The following is a 23561-nucleotide window of genomic DNA, read 5'->3' on the forward strand; positions in this document are numbered from 1 at the left end:
TAAAAGGGTTTGAGATTTACAACTGTTAAAAACATTTGTCAAGATTCATTTTGTTTGAAATAATCATTGTAGCCAATGGATGGCAGCAAAGGACAACTTATTAGTTACTGATAGACCTAGTTTAGAGTAAAAACACTGCTTTTGCATATAAAATCAGACTTAGTCCAAGCTTACAATTCAAACTACAAATATATATATATATATATATATATATATATATATATATATATATATATATATATATATATATATATATATATATATATATATGTATGTATATATATGTATACCGCATACCGCAATAGTAATTTTTTTCAATATTACCGTAGGAGCATGACTCAATAAAACTATATTTCTGAGAAAAGTTTGCTTAGGCGAATGAAGTGAACAGGAGGTATCGAGATCTATAATTCCCTTCAGCCTACGCGTGGCCATCATCCTTTGCGGTCTGTTGTTACTACAGATCCAGTAATGCGGAAATGGAGTGTGTTGCTAGTAGCGGGAAAGAAAAAGAGCTGAAAAGGATCGAACCTAAAGCAGGTTTTAAGTCGGATGTGTGGAAGAATTTCGGTTTCTTTCTAAAAAGATACAAAAAAAGAGAAAAGGTGACAGACAAAGAAAAAAACAATATGCAGGCACTGCCAGACTGTGGTGAAGTATAAGTCGGGGAATATGACTAAAAACAGTCATGGGGACTGCGGAACACAGCACACTTGTTAGATTGATGCAGACATTGACTTGTACCGCAAAGAGACCTCTATCTCACTCATGGCTTGTCCTCTTAAGTGATGGAAAGACAATGCACAACGTTACCCACTGCTGTCAACCTTGGCTAAATCTTATCTCTCTGTCCCAGAAACCTCAGTCCCAAATAAGAGTTTTTTTTTTTTTCTGTTGCAGGGGACATGCCCAGAGATCCCAGCTTTTACCAGATTATAGTTATATGAAAATTTTCCTTAAAAAACCCATCTCTATCTAAGTGAGTGAGTGATTAAATGTTGAATGTGGAGAGTTTTCAACAACACTAAATTGAAACTTTATTTTTTAATATAGTTTAATAGTTTTTTGTTATTAAAATTAAAAAATTAAAGTTCCTGTTTCGAAACTTACAGATAGATAGCTAATTTGTATGTCATTGATATGTTCAGTGCTAAGGTAATTAAACACTTTTGGCACTTTTTTGAGTCTTTTCATTAGTTTTGTTTTTCCTGTAAATTATTCAATAAATACCGTACCTTACCATTCATACCGAGGTATTATCTTACCTTGAAATTATGATACTGTTACATCCCTAATATATATATATATATATATATATATATATATATATATATATATATATATATATATATATATATATATATATATATATTACATTATAATAATTACACTAAAAGCTGATGATATACTATATATATATATATATATATATATATATATATATATATATATATATATATATATATATATATATATAAACACACACACACACACACACACACAAAAGAAAGCCTAGTAGTAAACATTTTGTTTTATTTAAGTCAAATTTCTATATGTGGCATAAGCATATAAGCGTACGCATGTGTGTATAAGCATGACTAATGACTATTATTGATATAATTGTTTAACCATAAAATTTTTTGCACTTTTTGTCTATTGTGGATGTTTTAATGTCAGCCATAAATTCTGACCTGCCAAAGACATAATAAGCATTAAAAGTCCTTAAATGCTTGAACCCCTATAATGCCGCTCAAGGCTTTAATGTTAGGAGTTTAAGCGCAAAGTGCTGAAACCCTATTGTTTTTGCTAAGATTTTTTATTATTATAATTATATTTCTGCCAAATGCTGTATCAGTCAGACCAAACCGTAAGGCCTAAAGAGCTGAAACTTGATCAGATGTTATTACTCTGGTAAACTACATCCACACCAAAAATCAGCCAAATGGGCCCAAAAACAAAAATATTTTGGACAGTTTTAGCCACTATTCATTCGACTGTTCATACACCTGTTTATTATAGATTCTTTACAAATTTGGAGACCTTGGGTTAGCCGCAACACAGAGTTTTGTCTGAAGCCTACTTTTTGTGAACTAGCCATAGGTATTTGCCCAATTGGAACTAAACCAGTTCAGAATATTTACTGGACATGTAATATGAAAAACTAACAAAAAAAGTTTTGATTCTCACACAATACAGTACACAATAATGTTCCATCCTTATTGAAGGTAATTGCTAATTGTAGCTATAACTTTTAAACGGAATGAGATATCACCAAACTTGGTACACATATGTATAAGATCAAGTTGAGGTCACATACCAAAAATTGCCAACTTTGGCTACATGATTGTACTATAAGCTTAAAATAGGAAAATAGCAACAATCGAGCAACCATTTGTCCAATTAATGCAAAATTTGGAATGCCGTGTCTTTGACCAAGGTCACATCACAAAAAGGCTGCCATTAGCCAATAAAAATTTGAGCACCCATTAAACAAAGTTCACAATGGCCAATTGACACTAAACTCTGTGGTCATGTTCAACACATGGGTGGTTTCTCAATATGCATTCTTCAGCGGTCTTGCATCCTTGTGTTCTCGTGTAACGTCATCATCAGCTGCCAAAGTTCAGTTCCAAATTATACTTAAGACCATAAGTACGGAGGACGCGTGAAACTTCCCAGATGTGTTCTTGATATCAAGGACTCACCAATGCAGACTTAAGCACCGATCTCGCTCTAGAAGTCCCAGAAGTCATTGCAACTGGAGGTGGGAAGCGCAGCATTTATAAAACTAAATCTATTATTAAAGTTTGGAGATATCACTTATTTTCCTCAGGACTTTCCCTGATGGCCCATTTCCACTGAGTGGTACTTTATGGTACGGTTCAGTTTGGTACACTTTTATGGCCGTTTCCACTGTCAATAAGTGTACCGAACCAAACCGTACCGTACTACTTTTTCGGCACCCTTTCGAAAGGGTACCAAAAACTAAAAAGGGTACCAAAAGATAAAGCTACACGCACAGCCGAACGCTGATTGGTTACAGAGATATATCACAAGCTCGTGGAGCTAGACCGATTGTAAACAAAGGATCCGCCATGTTCTAATACAGAGCCGAGAGATTACATGGATATACTATAAGCATAAAATAACCAGCCATGGATGACCCGAGCTCAAACAAACCGTGTCGTCGTCTTGATGAACGGACACAATGCAAAGAAGAATAAAATCGGTCGTGTCCTGTTGTTGCTTTACGAGCCCGTCTAAAAGTGCGAGCGGTATTCGCTTTCTTCCGGTAGTGCGTCCTTGCGTCTATATTTGATATAAAGAACTTCTTGAGCTGATGATAATAATGTGTACGTGATTGTTGAAGTGTCTCTGTCATCTGATCCATTCAGAAAGAAAAGGACAAGCGTGAGAATAAAGCGCGGAAAAAAAGGAGAACACCGGCAAAACACACGAGCAAAAGTGTTTAACAACCTGAATCATGAACAAACTGCCATGTTTATCTTTGCCTTTTGAATTATTATGAACTGGGAATGACAGAATGACTCTCTAACAGAGCTTACATGTGCTGGTGAAAATTGCAGACACAGAAAAGAGATTTGCGCTGACTGTGGGCTATATTGCGTGTGTTTTTGAACTCATATAAGTTATCAAATGTATAATGTTTGTAGTTTTTCTGTAATTAATAATATATCGCAGACCGTAAGAGGCTGTATGTGTTCTTATATGTTGCATTTATGTATTTATTTTATATAATTACAGACGTTACTCTAGCCTATTTTGCACTGCTATTGATCTGCAGTTATAATCAACTCCTGTTCATAAAAAAAGTTAGTAATAAACATTTATTAAAAAGTATGTGTATGAAGCATCTGTTTTGTGAGAAGTGCTTCTCATATGATACATCAACGACCCGTACAGCCTTACTGTAGACATTTATTCGAGCAAGCATGACGTCGACTTAAACTTTGTTGTACACCACACCCACCAAAAAGGTACCCTTTGTGGTTGAAACGCAAGCCTGATAGAGGTGACTCGTACCGCCCCAAACGGTACCGTACTGTACCAGTCAGTGGAAACGAGTCATAAATGAAATGAAATGAAATGCTGAAATTCATATTAAAATCAGTTTTATTTATTTTGTGCAATATTTATTTATAAAGTTTTTATGCATAGTATATATTTTGAAATGGGGAAAAACAATAAGTCAATAATATGAATGCTGTAATGTTTAAATAATTTTCCATTTAAAACGTGTGAAGGTCACGTGACTATCAGGAAGAACACAGCATCTCATTTCTCACAGGCGTGGTCTCTGTCCTTGCGGTCTTCTGAGTTCGTTCTTCTGAGGACACCAGGCGAGACCTGTCTCCATAAGATGCAAGTCCATTCTCTGCGTTTTTTGAATTGAGAAAAAGCCATGGTCCTAGAGGAGGGGTCACAAATCTCGTTCCTCGAGGTTCCGTACCCTGCAGGGTTTAGCTCCAACTTGCCTCGACACACCTGCCTGGGTATTTTAGGTATACCTTTAAAACCTTGATTAGCTTGTTCAGGTGTGTTTGATTAGGGTTGGAGCTCAAATCTGCAGGACACACCTCCAAAAACAAGTTTGGTGACCCCTGTCTTAGAGGTCTGTAAGAATCTTGAAAGAAATTGGCAACTAAGGGGCAATTTTACACTTTTGTTGTGTAATGGGTTGTATATTAACCTTTTGTGCATAGACACAGAATACATATATGATAGGCATGCTCATACCGAACACTCAAACTAAAACAACTGCTGTCAGTCAAACAGACTGCAAAAAACTATATTTGCAAATTTGTCCCTGATTTTTAGCTCAATCACAACAAAACCAGTGTTGTTAGAATCAGTAATCTATAGATATAAAAAAAAATAACTTTCCACTTTGGATAATTGTAACAGGCTCATTTACAAAAGGGGTGTGTCTACATGAGCCTACATGCCTGTAAACCCATAAGGAAAACTCAAACATCCCAATATTTAGTTAGCACATGTATCAAATAAATGCAAACAAATATGCAACATTTAAAAGAGATCGGGCAATAGGTAGCGCTATATTAGTAGAACAGGTCTCAAAAACAGTGTTTCAATGTGTGTTAATGCTTAATACAGTGTTTCAGTTATCATGTTTAGCTACTAGATGAATCAACTAAAAATGTGGCATGCAGTGTGTTTGCTGAAAGTGGAATGACATACTATAAAAAATGTCCACTATTAGCCAATTAAATTTGATCACCCATTAAACAAAGTTAATAATAGCCAATCTAAATGAAACTCGGTGGTCATGGTGGAATCTTGAGCCTAGAGGTCTGTAAAAAAATTTAAAGAAATCATTCACTAGGGGGGGATTGAGTTTTTTTTTTTGTGTACTTTAGTGTATTACTCAAATGTGTGCGGAGACACATGAAATAAATATCAAATCATAGGTCTGCTCATAAGTCTGCTCAACACATACAAGCACCAAAACTGGCAGAAATGTCTACTTGATAAAGATTTCGGAAGTGGGTGTGACTAAATGATTCTGCAAAGCCCCTATGCATGTTTGATGGAGTGGCTTCCCAGCTATGTTTTATGCACTTGTACAAAAATTAGCACACACATGAAACATGTCAAAACCTACAAAAAAGTAGCTTAAAGCAAAATCCAAGACCGAACAGGTAGTCAGATAAATTAACTTCCTTTTTTAAAAAAGTGAAAAAGTTAAAAAATGTTCCTACACAACATACGGACACTAGAACAACAGATGTTTTCGTGTGCCACCATCCTACGCTATGAAAGTCTTAGGAACTTCCACAAAAACAACATTAGTGATGTTTTGCGGGAGATAGTACGCAACCTTGACTTGCTTCAAGGATCAATCCTTCAGACCCCTGTGTCGCCAGAAGCGAAGGAGGGGCCATAGAAAGTGGTGCAAGAGGAAGCCGAAGTGGGGAAAGCGAGTGGGTGCTAAGTCTAGGCTAAAGGCTAACCCTAGTCTGCTTGCTTTTCCATCCATTCTCCTAGCAAATGTCTGCTCCCTGGAAAATTAACTTGACTACATCAGACAACAGCAAGCAACACAAAAATCTCAGGACTGTGCTCCCCAAATTTCTTCAAAATGTGGACTTTGCAACCAGATGGGAAAACATGCTAGATTTGGCTTACAGAAACATTCAATGCGCATACTGGGCGAAACCCCGCACCCCACCTTAGTACTCAGACCACATCTCGATTATGCTAATTCCAACATACAGACCACTCATCAGGCATTCAAGACCAGCTCGTTAGCAAGTGAGAACCTGGCCAGCAGGAGCCATCTCTGCTCTTCAGGATTGTTTTGAATGCACTGACTGGGACATGTTTAGGGAGGCTGCAACCAATGATGACTTCATTGACTTGAAGGAGTACACGGGGTCAGTGACAGTCTCCAAGAACATCATGCAGAAATCCATCCAGAAACAATGGATTACTGGAAAGGTGCATGCACTACTGAAGACCTGAGACTGCATTCAGGCCAGGCATCAAGGTGGCTCTAAAACAGCAAGGGGCCAAACTGTCTCGAGCCATCAGAGAAGCAAAGCATGCACATGCTCAGACAATCCAACAACACTTCACCAACATCAGTAACACACGGTGGATGTGGCAAAGTGTCCAAACCATCACCAACTATAAGACATCATTACCTGTCTGCGACAATGAAGGCTTATTTTTAGATGAGCTGATGAGTTTCTATGGCCATTTCGAAGCACAGAATGGCATGACAGGGAGGAAGACCATACCTCCTTCCTATGACCAGGTACTTTGTTTCACTACTGACTGACGTGAGGAAAGCTCTAAGCAGAGTCAACCCACGAAAAGCTGCAGGACCAGACAGTATTCCTGGCAGAGTGCTCAGAAACTGTGCAGACCAACTGACAGATATTTACACCAACATCTTAATCGGTTAAACTCTGCGGACCCGGTACCGGGTCTGTGACGTCATTGACTTTCACTTTAAGATTTAAAAGGGCTAGAATTGCACCAGACCCCCATAAGTGGTCTCGTTTGAAAGTGTAGAATCTATATATTATGCACACATCACTTTGGTTTTTATTCTACTGTAGAAAAGTTATTTACACTTAAATACACATTATTTTGAATACCCGAGCTGGGTATTGAACATTGGTTCATTTTCATATGGATCATATATGACACATGTACAAGTTATAGGTCAAATGAAAGCCCTTGCTGGTGCTCATATGGTTCTAGCATTCTTTTTACTGAATTATATTCACATATCAAATTGTTGTCGAATGAATCGCTGTGTTTCCATGGCGTTCCATGGTGTTTCCAGAAGTGAAAATAATACATTTATGATCAATAAGCAGCCCCAGATAGCACAGACAGCTGTCATCTCTTACATTATGCTAGGGCTGGGCAATTTTTTTGATTATTTCGAATTTACGTTTTGACGATGATTTAATTTTATATTAAATCGAGAAATCGTGATTTAAAAAAAAAAAAAAAAAAAAAAAAATATATATATATATATATATATATATATATATATATATATATATATATATATATTTGATACATTATAATGGCACCAATGCGCTTTGGTTCACTCTGTATGAAGCAGGTCGCACACCAGAAGCGCAGCTCTGCGACGCGTCGCGCAGCACCATGGATTTTAGAATTCTAAACAGGTTTTTATACACACGCCGCCCAGCCACGATTCAGGTCGCAGTTCATATTTCAGCCGCACCACAGAGCGCCATCTGATTAGTTTCATGTTAAATATGTGCATATTGTGCATGTGCATGTGCTTCATTTAGCGCATCTAGTTGAAAACCAGACAGATCAGGCAGCATAATACAGAGAGTGGTGCAAAGTGCATGAAATGATCTGTATTTAAAAGGGGGACACAGAAAAAATAGATTAAATATATTATTTTATATTAGACATGCATCTGGTGCTTTTATTTGCTCCTGCTTTACGACTACAACTTCATGCACTGGGTTAAATTAGGCTTTACAGTATCCATGTTTAGTCCTTTACTTCCACTGTATCTTTTTAAGAAAAAGGCAGCAGCATTACAACCTGTCATTTAATCAGAAGAAGACCAATTCAAAGCCGAGCTGACAGCCAATCTTTCCTAGGCTCAGCAAAAGTTGCAAAAAATACATCTGTACTCCTGCAACTGCAATATTTACATAAAAGCATTTTTTATTCAAATCTTCTGCAACGATATTTAACTCATGAATTTGTTTTACATTTCTTTACAACTTGTTGACCAATTTATGTATGGCATGGCCCTTAAAAATACAATGTTCCTTAACCAGATGGTTTTTAAGTTACTTATAAAGAGAATGTTACTTCAGTCATGTTGTTGTCATGTTTTAAGTTGACTAGTTACACAATAAAGAAAAACAAAATCGAAATCGTGAATCTGTCAAACTTTATAAAAAATCTAGATTTTTTTTTTTTTGCCAAATCGCCCAGCCCTACCTTATACTTTGTGCTTCAGGGCCATTTCCCCTCTGTTTTTGAGGTGATGTGCATAAGTAATTCTTTTATATGTCTGACGTGGTCCAAACACAGTGGATTATGTTTGATCAAACAAAAAAATAGTGAAATATGAAAACAATGATCGGTCCCTGTGGCTTGAATAGCACCTCTTATCAGTTGGAATACAATAACTTTTGCATAGATCATGGTAGAGACATTTTTCTTTTTTCCTATGATTACAGACATGTGCACGAACCACCTAAATTAATTTCAGCAAGCTAGATTAAATTCAATTCAATTCAATTCAGCTTTATTTGTATAGCGCTTTTACAATGTAGATTGTGTCAAAGCAGCTTCACATAAATGGTCATAGTAACTGGAACAGTGTGGTTCAGTAACTGGAACAGTGTGGTTCAGGTTTTAGTGTTTAAGTTCAGTTCAGTTTAGCTCAGTTCAGTGTGATTTAATCATTACTGAGAGTTCAAACACTGAAGAGCAAATTCATCGATGCGTAGCTCTACCAATCCTGAACCATGCGAGGCAGTGGCGACAGCGGAGAGGGAAAAAAAACTTCACCTGATGAGAGTGAAGAAAAAAAACCTTGAGAGAACCAGACTCAGTTGGGCACGACCATTTTAATTTCTCCGCTGGCCAAAAGTCTTGTGCAGAACTTCATTCGCCGTGGTTTATGCTGGAAGCTGGCCTCAATGAAGACTCGTCTGTCCCTGGAGCGTCGCTGGAATCAGACACATGTTCTCCACTCCCCACGACCATCAGCGCAGCAGCAGCTCAGGATATGGCCTGGTCCCGGATATGGAATCCTTGGGATCATCACGTCGCTGGTCTTGGATCCAATCAGTGACTCCGCCTAATCTGAGGACCTCGGGATGAGTATCCCCAGGTGAAAATAGAGAATAAAGAGAATAATTAGCGTAGCTGCTGTTCATAGTGTATATAAGCAAGATGTAGAAGCCAGTGTGGAACCCGCTAGGTGATGCATTGAGTGTATGCTTTACTAAACAGATAGGTCTTTAATCTAGTTTTGAACTGGGAGAGTGTGTCAGAGATGACACAGAACCTAAAAGGTACGCTTTCAAATTAGAGTTTATAAAAATAAAAATACAAAAACAATTTTTTTAGGTGTTTATTATAACACAGACAACATATACAGTTATTTTAAACAGTGATTTATGAAAATTCAAAGGGTTTTCTTTAAAATGAAACCAAATTTTTGCATTTACACCTCTGCATGTGAATTTGGGAAGCTTTAAATTTGGGTAGGCAAAATCCAGGCAGAAATCACAAAATAGCAGCAGAGATTAACTGGTTAAACATCTCTCGGAGCACCACTGTCATTTCAAAGTGCTTCAAGACAACAACCATCGTCCCCATGCCAAAGAAACCGTCTGTGTCCTGCCTCAATGACTACCACCCCGTTGCACTCACTCCTATCATCATGAAGTGCTAAAAAAGGCTGGTCATGATGCACATAAAGACACTGCTGCCAACAACGCTGGATCCACTGCAGTTTGCCTACCACCCTAACCGCTCTACCAACGACGTCATCTCCCCCATACTGTACATGGCTCTTATTCACCTGGAGAACAAAGACTCATACGTACGAATGCTGTTCATAGACTTTAGTTCAGCATTCAACATCAGCATTCTGCAGCACCTGATTGGGAAGCTTAGCCTGTTGGGCCTGAACACCTCCCTCTGTAACTCTATACTGGACTTTTTGACTGGAAGACCTCAGAAGGTTCGGATCGCGAACACACACACACACTGTAACGTTCAAAAATAAGAGTCAAAGAGGATCCAGATGCGAGTGATGAAGTTTATTTGACCAAGTCAAAATAAACAAACAATGAAAGTGACAGGCTAAGAGGACGACGAACACAGGGCAGGAACAGACAGGAAAACAGGGTCCAGATAAATCTCCTCAGGCGCCTGAGCACAGATAACACACATAAGAACAGGTGTAACGAACTGACAAAGAAGCATAGAAACGTCGCCCTGATATAGGCCTAATAATGAACTTCAGCTGGCGTGTAATCAGCCCAGCTGAGTGTCGTCATATCACGTGAGCATAACAAATACACATGGACAACCAAAACAAAACAAACCCATGTGATCAAACATACAGTACACAAACCTGCAACCGTGACACACACACACACACACACACACACACACACACACACGTTTCAGTGCATCACAATAGATATCATGGGTCCACAGGAGAGGAGTACATCTGAACATCAGTATTCTCTGGTCACAAGTGACTATGCACTAGGTACCCTAAGGCTTTCCCTCTGCGATCCATCAACCATTACCAAAGTAATCAATGGCCTAGTACAACTGTTTTCCAGAGTGGGAATACCAAATTAAATACTTTCGGGCCAAGCAACCACCTTTATGTCCTAACTGATGAAGATAAAGCGTTGTCAGCTGGGCATCACTGCAATCAAAACCACCCCATACCACCCACAGACAGATGGACTAATAGAGCAGATCAACCAGACGCTGAAGAACATGCTTCGTAAGTTTGTGTCGGAGACTGGTGTTACGAATAAAATAAAAAATCTTTAATCAAAAAGAGGTCTAACCAAAACGTAACATGAGAGAGTGAGGGAAAACACCAGACAAACACTACATCACAACAACTACTCGTAACACTGGGAAAGACTGGGATAAGTGGCTACCATTTCTGATGTTTGCCTACAGGGAGGTGCCTCAAGCTTCGACCACTGTATCTCCTTTAAAGGAACTGGGAGGCCACTTCATCTGATGAGGCAAAATAAGGCAAAAGGTATCTTTCAGTACGTCATTGAGATAAAAAGACCGCCTAGAGACCTACAGAGAGAAGGCCTAAGAAAATCTCAAAAAGGCCCAAAAGACACAGAATCTGTGGTATGGCCAGAATGCCCTATCTCATGAACTGCTGCCTGGACAGAAAGTGTTGTTACTGCTTTCCACCTCAACAAATCAACTACTAATGAAGTGGCAAAAGCCCTCTACAGTGCTTTAAAGACTGAGACCAGTGTTCTGGGTTATTTCGTCAGAGACATGGATGAACTAACCTGGTGGAGCACCGAATCCAACTGGTTCAGAAACTCCCTCGTGACAGCAACCATACATGTTTCCTGAGAGTCAGGTTAAACCACCAAATAAAAAAAATAAAAAAACATTAAGACCATGATTGAGCTGGGAGTGATTAAACCCTCAACAAGTGAGTGGAGTAACCGAGTCATCATTGTTCCATAAAAGATGGTAAACTGTGGACTTCCGGAAACTGAACGCACAGTCATGCCATGTTTGGTTGATTTGCTGGAAAGGACTGACCAAACAAAATATCTCACCACTCTGGACTTGTGTAAAGCCTACTGGCAAGTGCCTTCAGCAAAAAAAAAAAAAAAAAAAGACAGTATACAGCATTCAGTACACCTATATGATTAATCCACTTCAAGATTTTATCTTTTGGGTTTCATGGGGCACCAGCCACATTCCAACGGCTACTAGATCAAGTGCTCAAGGGAATGTAAAGAGTGCAGAAAGATGCGGGACAAGAAAGGCCGGTGGCATATATAAGCAGGAAGCTAATTCCATGAGAAACCCGGCATTCTACCATGGAGAAAGAGGGACTGGCAATAAAGTGGGCATTGGGGAGTCTCAGGCACTTCTTGTTGGGCAAAGAATTTACATTAGAGACAGACCACCGAGCACTAACCTGGATTCAGAGCATGAAAGACCATAATGCCTGAGTGACCAGGTGGTATCTGTCTTTACAGCCATACCAGTTCAATGTTGTCCATTGACCAGGATCCCAGGAAGCAACCCTTTCCGGAAGTTAGCCTGGAGTGAACGAAGGTTATGATGATCCACATTTGATCCGTATGGTATGGAAAGCTATTTTCCCCATTAAATAAATATATATAGGAGATATATGTTATTATAATGTTATAAACCAGGCTTAGCGCTGTAGGTTACTTTCTGGAAGTAACCAGAACGCTGCAGGTCCTTTCTGGAAGTTAGCCAGGATTGGACGCAAGTTAAAAGATCACTCCAATAAATTTAAATATATTTATAATTTGCAAGTCATAATCAAAAGAAACTTTCCGAGATGCTTTATGGGGATTTAATCTCGAGAAACCAAAATAATGACATTCTTGTAAAAATGACTTTCTGAACCCATTTAATTTGTCCCGTACAACACTTGTCTGGTTTGTTGAATTTTACTTTTATGCTTATTAACCACAAAGTCAGTGCTCATTATGGCACTTGGGGATAATCCTTCTAGGAAATAATGTTTTCAGAAGAGCTTAGATGGTATTTGCTTTTTAGACCTTTTTATATAATACTTATTATATGTGCATTTTAGCGTTATGCTGAAATTATTATAAATATTAACAATATTAATAATATAGATCAGTGGAAAATGGTGGTTCTGGGATTTCCGTATGGGAACATAAAAATGATTAATCCAATCAAACATGAAGAATACAGTGACATACATTTAGATGGGTGTTTATCGCCACTTATTGAAGCAACAATTTAAATACAATCTTTGTTTGGCTTTACTCACTGCATGTACCCATTACATCATTTCACTTCAGAGGCATATAAATACCAGTTTCTATACAAGGAGATCACATCTTAAAGGTCACATCAGAGGTCGCGTTAGACTTTGTCATTGTCCGTCATTTTGACAGAGAGGGTTGTAAAAATTCTGTCATAACCTATCATTGACCGTCAATTAATTTGCATATTTTCTAATCGCTTTTTTTCATTCATATTTTAATAATGAACTTGCACGACAAGCATATAGGCTAAATTATTCATTTATTTATTTGAAAAATTAACAAAAACTCCTATCTGCCTTAACTCATATCTTCCTCCTGAGTCGACCTGAACTGGGTGCTTGCCTGTGCGTAATCAAACACATCAAGGGACTGTCTTTGCCTCGGAAAGTCGACTTCTCGTGACCAAAGATTGGATGTACTAGCGCCACTTCTGCAAGCGTTTTTAAGTTAGGAAACATTTCTCCTAAGGCTGTCAAGAAAGTTTGCTGGATTCTCTGAATGTGGGATTTCCCGATCCTGCAAGCACTCGTTTCACCAGGAAAAATACTACAGTACGCGCTCTTTCAGCACCAGGGGCGCGGCTGGACCTCTCTGAGTCTGGTAGTGCTCACTACTCACTCCAACGCACCCTAGATAGCAAAATACACTCGAGACAGTTCCGGCTAGATTCTCGCCTGCCAGAGACTCCGGCTGCCGTACTCGGGTCAGATGCGGCGGCCGTTCACAAGCTGACGCTGCTGCATCCGAGCCAGAATCGGCCCGCAAGTAACTGGCACGACTCAGTCTTCATATAGGCTACCTTCATATAAAACCTTTTGGTATTACATTGGTACTTACTATTTTAATTTATATAACAGCAAACGCAGGCTATAATGTAAATACAAATTGTAGGAATTGCGTTTAACCTTTGAATAAAATGCAAACAGCATACAAATGCTATAATAAAAATAATCAAACAAAGGACAAATAATAATAAATGTTTATTGATTGCAAGAAACAAATAATATTAAAATTGAATAAATTATTTTGTAGTGCACAAGAACATCAATATAAAAACAATAAACCTGACCTTGCTAGATGCCGCTTGGTTGGAGCGTATTTTTGTCTGTTTGTTCTTCATCATCCACTGCATCACTTCCTCTTTTTTCACCTTTATTAATAATATCACAACTATTTGGCCGTTTAAAGAAGCTTCTTACACTCAGCTGCTGTGGCATTTTGCAACTGTATGCAGCCATGGCTAAGACGAGACAAAACAAGGGCAATCGCCATCAGCTGGACAGGAGTGGGAATTACAGTTAGCTACAAATTACAATAGATCACCCTCAGCATAATCCGTCAAACTGACAGATCACCTTCAGACTTTTCCGTCACTGCTGAAAAAAATCCGTCAATGACGGAAAATATTCGGTTAACAAGACCTCTGGGTCACATATGCATTTGAAATCAGAATTATTAGCCACCTTTTGATTATAATTTTTTTTTTCCAAATTATGTTTAACAGAGCATAGACATTTTCACAGTATGTCTGATAGTATTTTTTTCTTGTTTTGTTTGGCTAGAACAAAAGCAGTTTTTTATTTTTCTAAACCCATTTTTATGTCAAAATGATCAGCCCATTTGAGCTATTTTTTGTTTCGATAGTCAACAGAACAAACCATCATTATACAATTACTTGCCTAAGTACTCTAACCTGCCTAGTTTACCTGATTAACCTAGTTAAGCCTTTAAATGTCACTTTAAGCTGTATAGAAGTGTCTTGAAAAATATATAGTTACATATTATTTACTGTCATCATGACAAAGATAAAATAATTCAGTTATTAATGTGTTGAGAAAAATCTTTGCCCCGTTAAATAAAAATTAGGCAAAATAAATTTAATTGGGGCTAATTATTCAAGGAGGCTAATAATTCTGACTTCAACTGTATAGTGGAATAACAGACTAATGGCAATTTATTTACTACAAACCTATGCACCTCATACACTTCATGCATGAATAGCCTATTTTGTATACGACTGTCCATCCAATTTTTATTCTGACTTATGTTCTTCATAGAAAATGAGCCAAGGCCAATAAGTCTGAGAAAAAAGAAAAAGAAAATATTTTTGTACCTGTTAACAAGTTTGGCTCGATTTCAGTTTAAATGTAGGTGCTAAACTTATTCAAATAGTTAAAAAATGTGACAAATGGAGACATCAAATATTCTATTAGAATACCTATAATTTATTTCGTTTTCAACCCACACATTTAAAGAAATACAACAAGACAGCACATCTGTAAATAGTGTACACACACACATGCGCGCACTTTTAAAGTTAGAAATAGTCCTGAATTATTTGCTCATGTCTATTTTTCCCCATTTTCTGTTTAATAAAGAGATCTATTAACACATGGTATAACTCACTCTCTCTTTCTCTCCCTAGTTTTACTGTAATAAAGTTTGTTACAAGAATATATCTCATTATTTTGATATGTCATTATATGACTTAGTCATGACAGAAATAGTCATTAGGAGATTCATTATTACAAGGAATATCTCATTGTTGAAGTAAGTCATCATCTATTATTACTAAGAAAGTAAGTCTATTATAGTTTCACATTATGATAAGATATATCTCCTATATAATTTTATTTAATGTAGAGACTAGCTTTCCACATCATACTGAACAAATGTGGATCTTCCTTCATCCAATCCCGGCGAACTTCCGGAAAGGGCGAGTAACCAATAGCATTAGAGATAACAAGTAAACCCGCCCCAGGACTGACAAAAATCCAAAAAGTTTTGCTTGAGCAGAGAGAAGATTCAGCGAGCGAGCGGAGAGAACTTGTATGATATAGTGTATGAAGATCCCCTGTGCGCGCTAAGCTGTAGTTTTACCTCGCGTGTAGGCCTGTAATCTGCTCGCGGCCCACATCTCGTGCGTAAACATCACTGCTGCATTTAAATAATTTTGGCATTGATTTGCCTCCATACACTACGACTCTTCCTCGTTTGTCAACCTCACAGACTGTAATCTCAAACCCAACAGAAAGTCAAATATTTTTTACTTTTTCTGGAGGAAAAACACATACAAACATTTTATTTTACCAACCTCTTATGGAGGGATTTCATTAGATCGGCACCAAAATTGGGTATTGTCACCTTGCAGATTTTGAATTCTGAAGATTTAGAGTTTGAAGAGCGTATTTGTGGCGGCCTTACATTTTTATATTGCCACCTGATGGTAACCGAAAATTACATGTTTTATAAATTTTATCAGATCAAGTGCATGTTCCTTTAGTTTAATTCAAAGGCCTTTGTGATGTTAAATTGTGAAGATCTAGAATTTTTGTCCATGACGCACTGACAAATTCAGTGTTTCGCTATGGAGGAGGAAGTATTTATTAAAGCGTCTGCTAAATTACTAAATGTAAATGTAACTCAGCCACACAATGTGTGACCTAAAAATTCACATTTTCAATAAGATTACTCTCCTGATGACATCTACATGCTAATATTGAGTTATAGCCATAGTGCCACCTGCTGACAGAAGGCAGTTTGGCATAAATCTTTGATTTTTTTCAAGATTTTTTTTATAGTTATCACTTTAAAATATTATTGTCCACTGTTCTCTGTCGTCCTAAGGCCACTAGGAGGCGGTGAGCCTGAGTTCAAGGTCCCTTTCAATGCTGCTTGCAGCTTTAATTATTATTATTATTATTATTATTATTATTTTAATTTTTTTTTATCTGGCATGAATCGCATTTTTGAGGGTCTAAACACGTATGAAAACTCATGGAACTTTGCACACACACCAGAGCTAGTGAAAGTTTCTGTTTGTAATAGGTTTCAGTAGTGACTGTGGCAAAATGGCTCGACAGCGCCACCTATGCACTTTGACGAAGTGACCCCAAGCTATGATTCACAAACACATGAAAATTGGCACACACATCAAGCAGGTCAATTCCTACAAAGAAGTCTCTTGGAGCGAAATTTCAAACCCAACCGGAAAACATATATTTTTTTTCAAATTTGTATTTTCTCTTTTGTGGTGAAACACTGAACTTTGTCAATCCACCAAGACACACGCTTCGATGAAAACTCTAGATCTTCGCAATTTAACATTACATAGACATTTGGATTAAACTAACGGAACATGGATTTGATCATATGAATTTGTCGGAGGAGTTAGAGTGTAAAACATATAATTTCCTGTTGCCAGCAAGGGGTGCTATGACTAAACCTGAATATTGACATGTTCAGGTCAGGACTATTATCAAAATTGTGAATTTTGAGGCCGAACAGACAATGAACGCCTGAGTTACAAGTTACAACAACTTCCTGTTTCATGGTGAAACATCAAAGTTTATGGCGACGCCACGGACACGCCCTTCTACAAATACTCTTCGCTAAAATTTTCACCCAAGCCTTTAGATAAAAATAGCCAGTTTTGGTGTTGATCTGGTAAAATCCCTAAAAGGAGTTCTTTAAAACATGCCTGGAATTTGCTAAAACTTTTTTGACAGAGGAGGTTATTCTGTTGGGTTTCATTTTTTGCTCCAAGAAATTTTTTGTAGGTATTGGCATGCTTGATGTGTGTGCAAATTTGTACGTGTGAGTGAAACGTAGCTCAAGGACCACTTTAAGAAAAAAGGGCACAGATGCACTTTAGGGACTAAACATGGTTGAAAACTCATGAAACTTTGCACACACCAAAAGTAGTGAAAATTAATGTTTGATGCGGATTTCAGAAGTGGGAGTAGCAATATGATTAGACAATGCTACCTAAAACATTTGATGAAGTGGCCCCCGAGCTATGTTTCACACTTAAGTACAAAAAATGGCACGCACATCAACCATGCCAATACCTAAAAAAAATCTTTAGAAGCAAAAACTGAAACTGAAGGATAATTTTAACTTCCTCTGTGAAAAGTTGGGAAGTTTTTGCAACTTACAGGCATTGTATTTTTAACCAAATCCTACAAGGGATTTTATCAGATCAACACCAAAATGTATTTGTCTAAAGACCTTGGTGGCGTTAAATTGCGAAGATCCAAAGTTTTCTTTCAAGGACGTGTCCGTGGCAGCCTCACAAACTTTTTCCTGTTTCATTTTTTGCCATGAAACAGGAAGTTGTTATAACTCAGGCATTGTGTGATCTGCCTCAAAATTCAAACGTTTCATAAGAGTCCTGATTTGAACATGTTTGCTTGCCAATATTCTGTTTTAGTCATAGCGCTACCTGCTGGCAACAGGAAATAACAGGTTTTACACTGTAACAACTCCTCCTACATATTTCATCATATCAGCACCAAATTAGTGTGTTGTTATTTGAAGGCTCTAGTAAAATGAATCGTGAAGATCCAGGGTTTCTGTCGAAGGGCATGTCCATGGTGGACTGACATACTTTAGTGTTTCGCAGTGGAAGATGAAGTACTTATAACTAACTTATAACTTATAAGTCAAACAATGTCCAATCTGCTTGAATATCCACGTAAACATCTACATGCCAATATTGAGTAATGGCCATAGTGCCACCTGCTGACAGAAGGATGTTTGGCATAAATCTGTGTGATTTTTATTTTTATTTTTATGTTTTATGTATTTATTTATATATAAATATAACATGATGGACAATAATAATTTTAGCCATTGAATATTTTTTTTTTCATGGGCTAAAATTATTATTGTCCACCGTAGTAAATACAATTCTAAATGTTTTAAAGAGTTTTTATTGCTTTATAACAGAACACATATAAGTTTGCTTAGAAGTAGCAAATATAAATGCAAAAAAAACAAAAAAAAACATAGGACTAGTACTAGACTGGGACTTAAGATCACAAAATGGCATAAAATATTTGAAATAGAAAAAAACTTTGCAACCTTGCTGAAAAAAAAAATACAAAAAAACTCAATTCAAAAGGGAAAGGATCTTGAGATAATTAAAAAAATGACTATATGAGATAAAAGAAACCAAAACAAGACAATGCTAAATACTTATTTCAAGCTCCAACAAGATAGACTAAACAAGCACACAATGAGATGCCGGCATAGACAAGGGGGAAATAAACCTAATATAATGGGAATAGAGAAAACGAAGTAAAGGTAAACAAGATTAAGCACACAAGTGCTGTGTCTAAAATCACTTACTTCCATACCCGATAGTACGTTAAAAATAGTATGCCATCCGAGTGGTATGTCCAAATTCATAAAAAAAACATTTTAAGAGAAGTACCCAGATAATCTACTCACTTTCACACTATACAAAACTTTACAATACTTTAATACTTTACGTTACAATACTTTACTAACAGTTGTGTAGTGAATGCAAATTCAAATGTAGTACCTACTGAGTAGTTGTTTTTAGGGACTAACAAGCCTGTCATGGCTGGTATGGTAACAAGATCTAGTATATTTTCAATGCTGATTGCAGACTTTTTTTTTTGTCTTATTTAGCAATTTTAAATTTTTTACATTTAACAATTATTAGCTGCAGTGACAGTTTTATATTGCAACTTTAGAAATTATGGTTACTTGCTTGCTCTATAATGACCAGTAACTTAAGACTCTGACTTGTTTGTTTTGATGTGTTTAGGTGTGTCGTTCCTCAATGCGTTATCTTGCTTTAATGATGCCCAGGCCTGTGCTCAGACTGAAGGAGATTAATCCTCTGCTTTTCAACTTTGTGGAGGACCTGGTTGAGATCAGAGTGAGTAATCAGCAAAGCAACAGTATCCATAAAGCGGCTACAAAAATCAGACTTGATAATAATATTTTAGCCTGCGCAGTCGGTAGCACATTTGCCTCACAGCAAGAAGATCACTGGTTCTCTGGTTTCCCACAGAAGTTCAAAAACATGTAGTATAGGTGAATTTGTAGATAGACTAAATTGTCAGTAGTGTACAGTATGTGTGAATGAGTGTGTATAGAGGTTTCCCAGTGATGGGTTGCAGCTGGAAGGGTCCCTTTGCTGCCAATGCAGCATTATTTCATCATCATAATGACAGATACAATTCCTGTACAGTGGCCAGAGAGATTTTAAGCCATTCCTCTTGCTGAATAGTAGCCAGGCCAGTATGTAGCTTTGACAAACAGTTTTGGTGGCAACTTGAGAGTTGACATTATTTAATTTTTAACATGCCTTATAGTAATATATAATTTCCAGAGTTATTCAGATACTAGAACTATATACTCTGAGATCAGATTTAAGAACAGTGAACTGATAATATTGATATTGCAGCTGGTAAACCAAACACAAACGGTACATGACAGCACATTACCATCTGAACAAAACTTGAACAACTGATTGATGCAGCAATTACGTTTCTTGCAACTTAATTGTAAAAAAAAATCTTTTCAGATGGAGATGTTTTAACGAACTGAAATTATCATTGCTGGCTATATATTTTGAGAAGTTTTGATAATTATCAAGTATCACTAAGGAGTTATCGTAATTATTGTGTGAGAGTTTTCCCTGCTTTCATAAAAAAAAAATAATAATTCTTCCACATAAAAAGGCAATAACAACACTTTATTATAGTTTATAATAAACGGGCAATTAAGTATATTTTGGGAGTGAATAGCATTTAAGTCAATGTAAAGGTAAGTATACAGGCAGATTACCATCCCACGGTTGTACAATGCGGAATACACAATACATTTGCCGCAAATGTGCAGAATTTGCCTCATTCAGGTCTTCCGTGTTTGGAGTGAACTCAGCCGTGTTGGCCAATCAAAGAAGAGAAAACAGCTAAAACTCCGGTTGTAGCATTCACACGACCACAATGTACCTAGAGTTTTGGAAAAAATGCTTTGGTTGGAGTTTTTTTAGAAAGTTGTACTTTCAGTCACCTGACACTGCATTTTTGTGTGAACAAACAGCAAAACTGCATAGAAAAAAGTGTTGTTTTAAAAAATACTCTTGTTGGTGTGGACAGAGCCTAAATTAGCCAGTGTTTCTGTTTCATTAATATCAGTAAAAGTGAAAAAAGAACACATATTGTTAATTGAAATCCATTATTAAAAAATTATTTAATATTAAGTAAAATAATATCATAATTGGTTACTTTTTGGACTATTACGTTAATGTATCTTCTATAAATACACATTATGTTTATGACACCATTGAAATGTTAATTTAATTAATCATAAAATGTTAAGGGTGTCACGATCCTCCAAATCCTCAATTCGATTACATTTTCAATTCTACAGGCACAATTCGATTCAATTTTCAATTATCAATAATTAATTAATTAATGACCAATTAATTATTTGTAGCCTACCGTTTAAACTACCTGACCTGCATGGTCATTGTTTTACCCATAAACAAATCATACAGTAAATGAATAAAGGCAAGTTACACACATAATTACCACCTGTCAATCACTTTTTTCTGCGGGACTCGTGAATAGGCAGTGATCTGTGTCGTTATAATGGCGTCGGTAAAAAAGACGCACAACCAACAGGAACCAGCCAACAGTATCTGAGGTGTTCGCTAAAATGACTAAGTACAAGTGAGTGAAAGATTAAAGCAGTGCTCTGACTGCCTGGACCAGCTGTGTGTGCATCTGTGTCTGTGTGGTCACGTGATGTGCATTTTCAGAGGTAGAGAGGAAGGAGGGCTGTTTAGAAATGCTACACGCCACTGTGGATGTTAAATCGTTGTCGTTCTAAAATGCCATTTAAAAACAAAGACAGTGTAAACAGGGCCTGAGTGTGTACTTTTCGTGAGCAGATTTGCAACGGGGGCGGGCGGAGGATCGCGATGCCGGTGTTGTCTATAGGACGAACTGTACGTAATACGTACATAGCAGAGCTTGCAAAACTGTGGGGTTTTTTTTGTTGACAACACGAACGTTGTCAACATAACTCACTGGAAATCCAAAATGCTTACACACCGGCAACTTCATTGAAAGAGGAGAGGGTTTAAGTTCTGTCGACGGGTCTCCTGCTTCTGCAGTTTAACAAGCACTTCAACAAGCCGGTTTTTTCCCACTTGGCAAGCCAAGCTGACGTGACATGGGGGCGTGGCAGCATCGACGATTCTATTTTTTGATTCGATAATCGAAATTGACCATAAATTTCGATCGATTTCGATTAAAAATCGAAATCGTGACACCCCTATAAAATGTTCACTCTTTGTTGTTGCAGCCATTTGCTAAATTCATTTAAGTTCATTTATTATCTTATTAATGTAAACACAGCACCCCATATTCACACAGAATTGTTTACATTTTTGTAAATTTATAATAAAAAAAAAAGAAATATCACATGGTCTTCAGACCCTTTGCTGTGACACTCTTATATTTAACTCAAGTGCTGTTAATTTATTCTGATCTTCCTTGAGATAGTTTTACCACTTTATTTGAGACCAGCTGTATGTTGATTATACTGATTGGACTTAAATAGGAAAGCCACACACCCGTCTATTTAAGACCTTACAGCTCACAATGCATGTCAGAGCAGATGAGAATCATGAGGTCAAAGGAACTGCCTGAAGAGCTCAAAGACAGAATTGTGGCAAGACACAGATCTGGCCAAGGTTACAAAAAATTACTGCTGCACTTAAAGTTTCTAAGAGCACAGTGGCCTCCATAATTCTTAAATGGAAGACATTTGGAATCCTTATCTGGAAGAAAAAGTAACCTATATTAGGCTGTGTCGCATCCCACAAGAACAACACCATCATTAAGTTTGCGGATGACACTTCAGTGATAGAATGGATGTTTCACTGGGAGAGATGATGCAGCTCACAGCAGGGAGGTGGCCAGTCTAGTGACATGGTGTGAGGACAATAACCTCACCCACTATGTGGACAAGACTAATGCCGAGTTCATAATTTTGCCCTGATTTCAACTCACCGACAGGTTTTTAGAAATCACTGACAAATACCTGAAATCACAGGCAAATCGGTGCTCGTGCACGTGAGTGCCAATCACACAGTATGAACTATCAAAGACACGAGCTGAGAGAATCGCTGATTTGTTGCCGATGCCTGTGAGATATTTGGCGTGCTAAATATCTGGAACTGTCGGCAATTTAAATCATGCTGTGTGAAATGAATTTTGACTGAAGCACCCGTGTCTGTTTGACGTTTCATACAGAAAATAAAAAAAGAAAGTTGAGGAGAAATTGCTTATTTCCTTCAAACCCAGGTGAGCAAATATGTACATTTTCTACCCCATAAAGGCTTCTTTCTCATTATATAGTTAATAACAAAAGATATACTACGTGGTTGTGAGACGTGTTTGGTTGTAAGACGTAGTTTGGACAAAGTTGGTGGCGATTCTTCCAATTGTAAAGTCACCCAATGTGAAAGCCCCTGTCGCCGATCCATCTTGCAGTGTAAACAAAGCAGGGACAAAACAGTAGCCCAGACAGTCATGCAGTGTGAAAACATCTGTGATACAACTACTGTGAAAATCAAGCAGTCTGAACTCGGCATAAGGAGATGATAGTGGACATGGGGAGTGGAACTCATCAGCCAATGTTTATCCATGAACT

General features: G+C 37.4%; 1 protein-coding gene across 12 annotated transcripts in view; it reads left to right on the top strand.

Moving 5' to 3' along the window:
* The window catches only part of def8 (differentially expressed in FDCP 8 homolog), a 180910-nt gene that overhangs the window by 131786 nt on the left and 25563 nt on the right, over nucleotides 1-23561 (top strand). For 7 of the 12 annotated variants that reach the window (NM_001328206.1, XM_073929047.1, XM_073929052.1 and 4 more), the window contains one exon: nucleotides 19654-19767. The exons of 3 other annotated variants lie outside the window; for them this stretch is intronic. In NM_001328206.1, the coding sequence (NP_001315135.1) occupies nucleotides 19654-19767 (114 nt within the window). Of the gene's footprint in view, nucleotides 1-900; nucleotides 1180-19653; nucleotides 19768-23561 lie in introns of those variants that run through there. 2 more of the 12 variants (XM_073929057.1, XM_073929058.1) reach the window with 1 other exon arrangement.

This window comes from Danio rerio, chromosome 18 (assembly GCF_049306965.1).
Source record: "Danio rerio strain Tuebingen ecotype United States chromosome 18, GRCz12tu, whole genome shotgun sequence".
Taxonomy (NCBI): domain Eukaryota; kingdom Metazoa; phylum Chordata; class Actinopteri; order Cypriniformes; family Danionidae; genus Danio; species Danio rerio.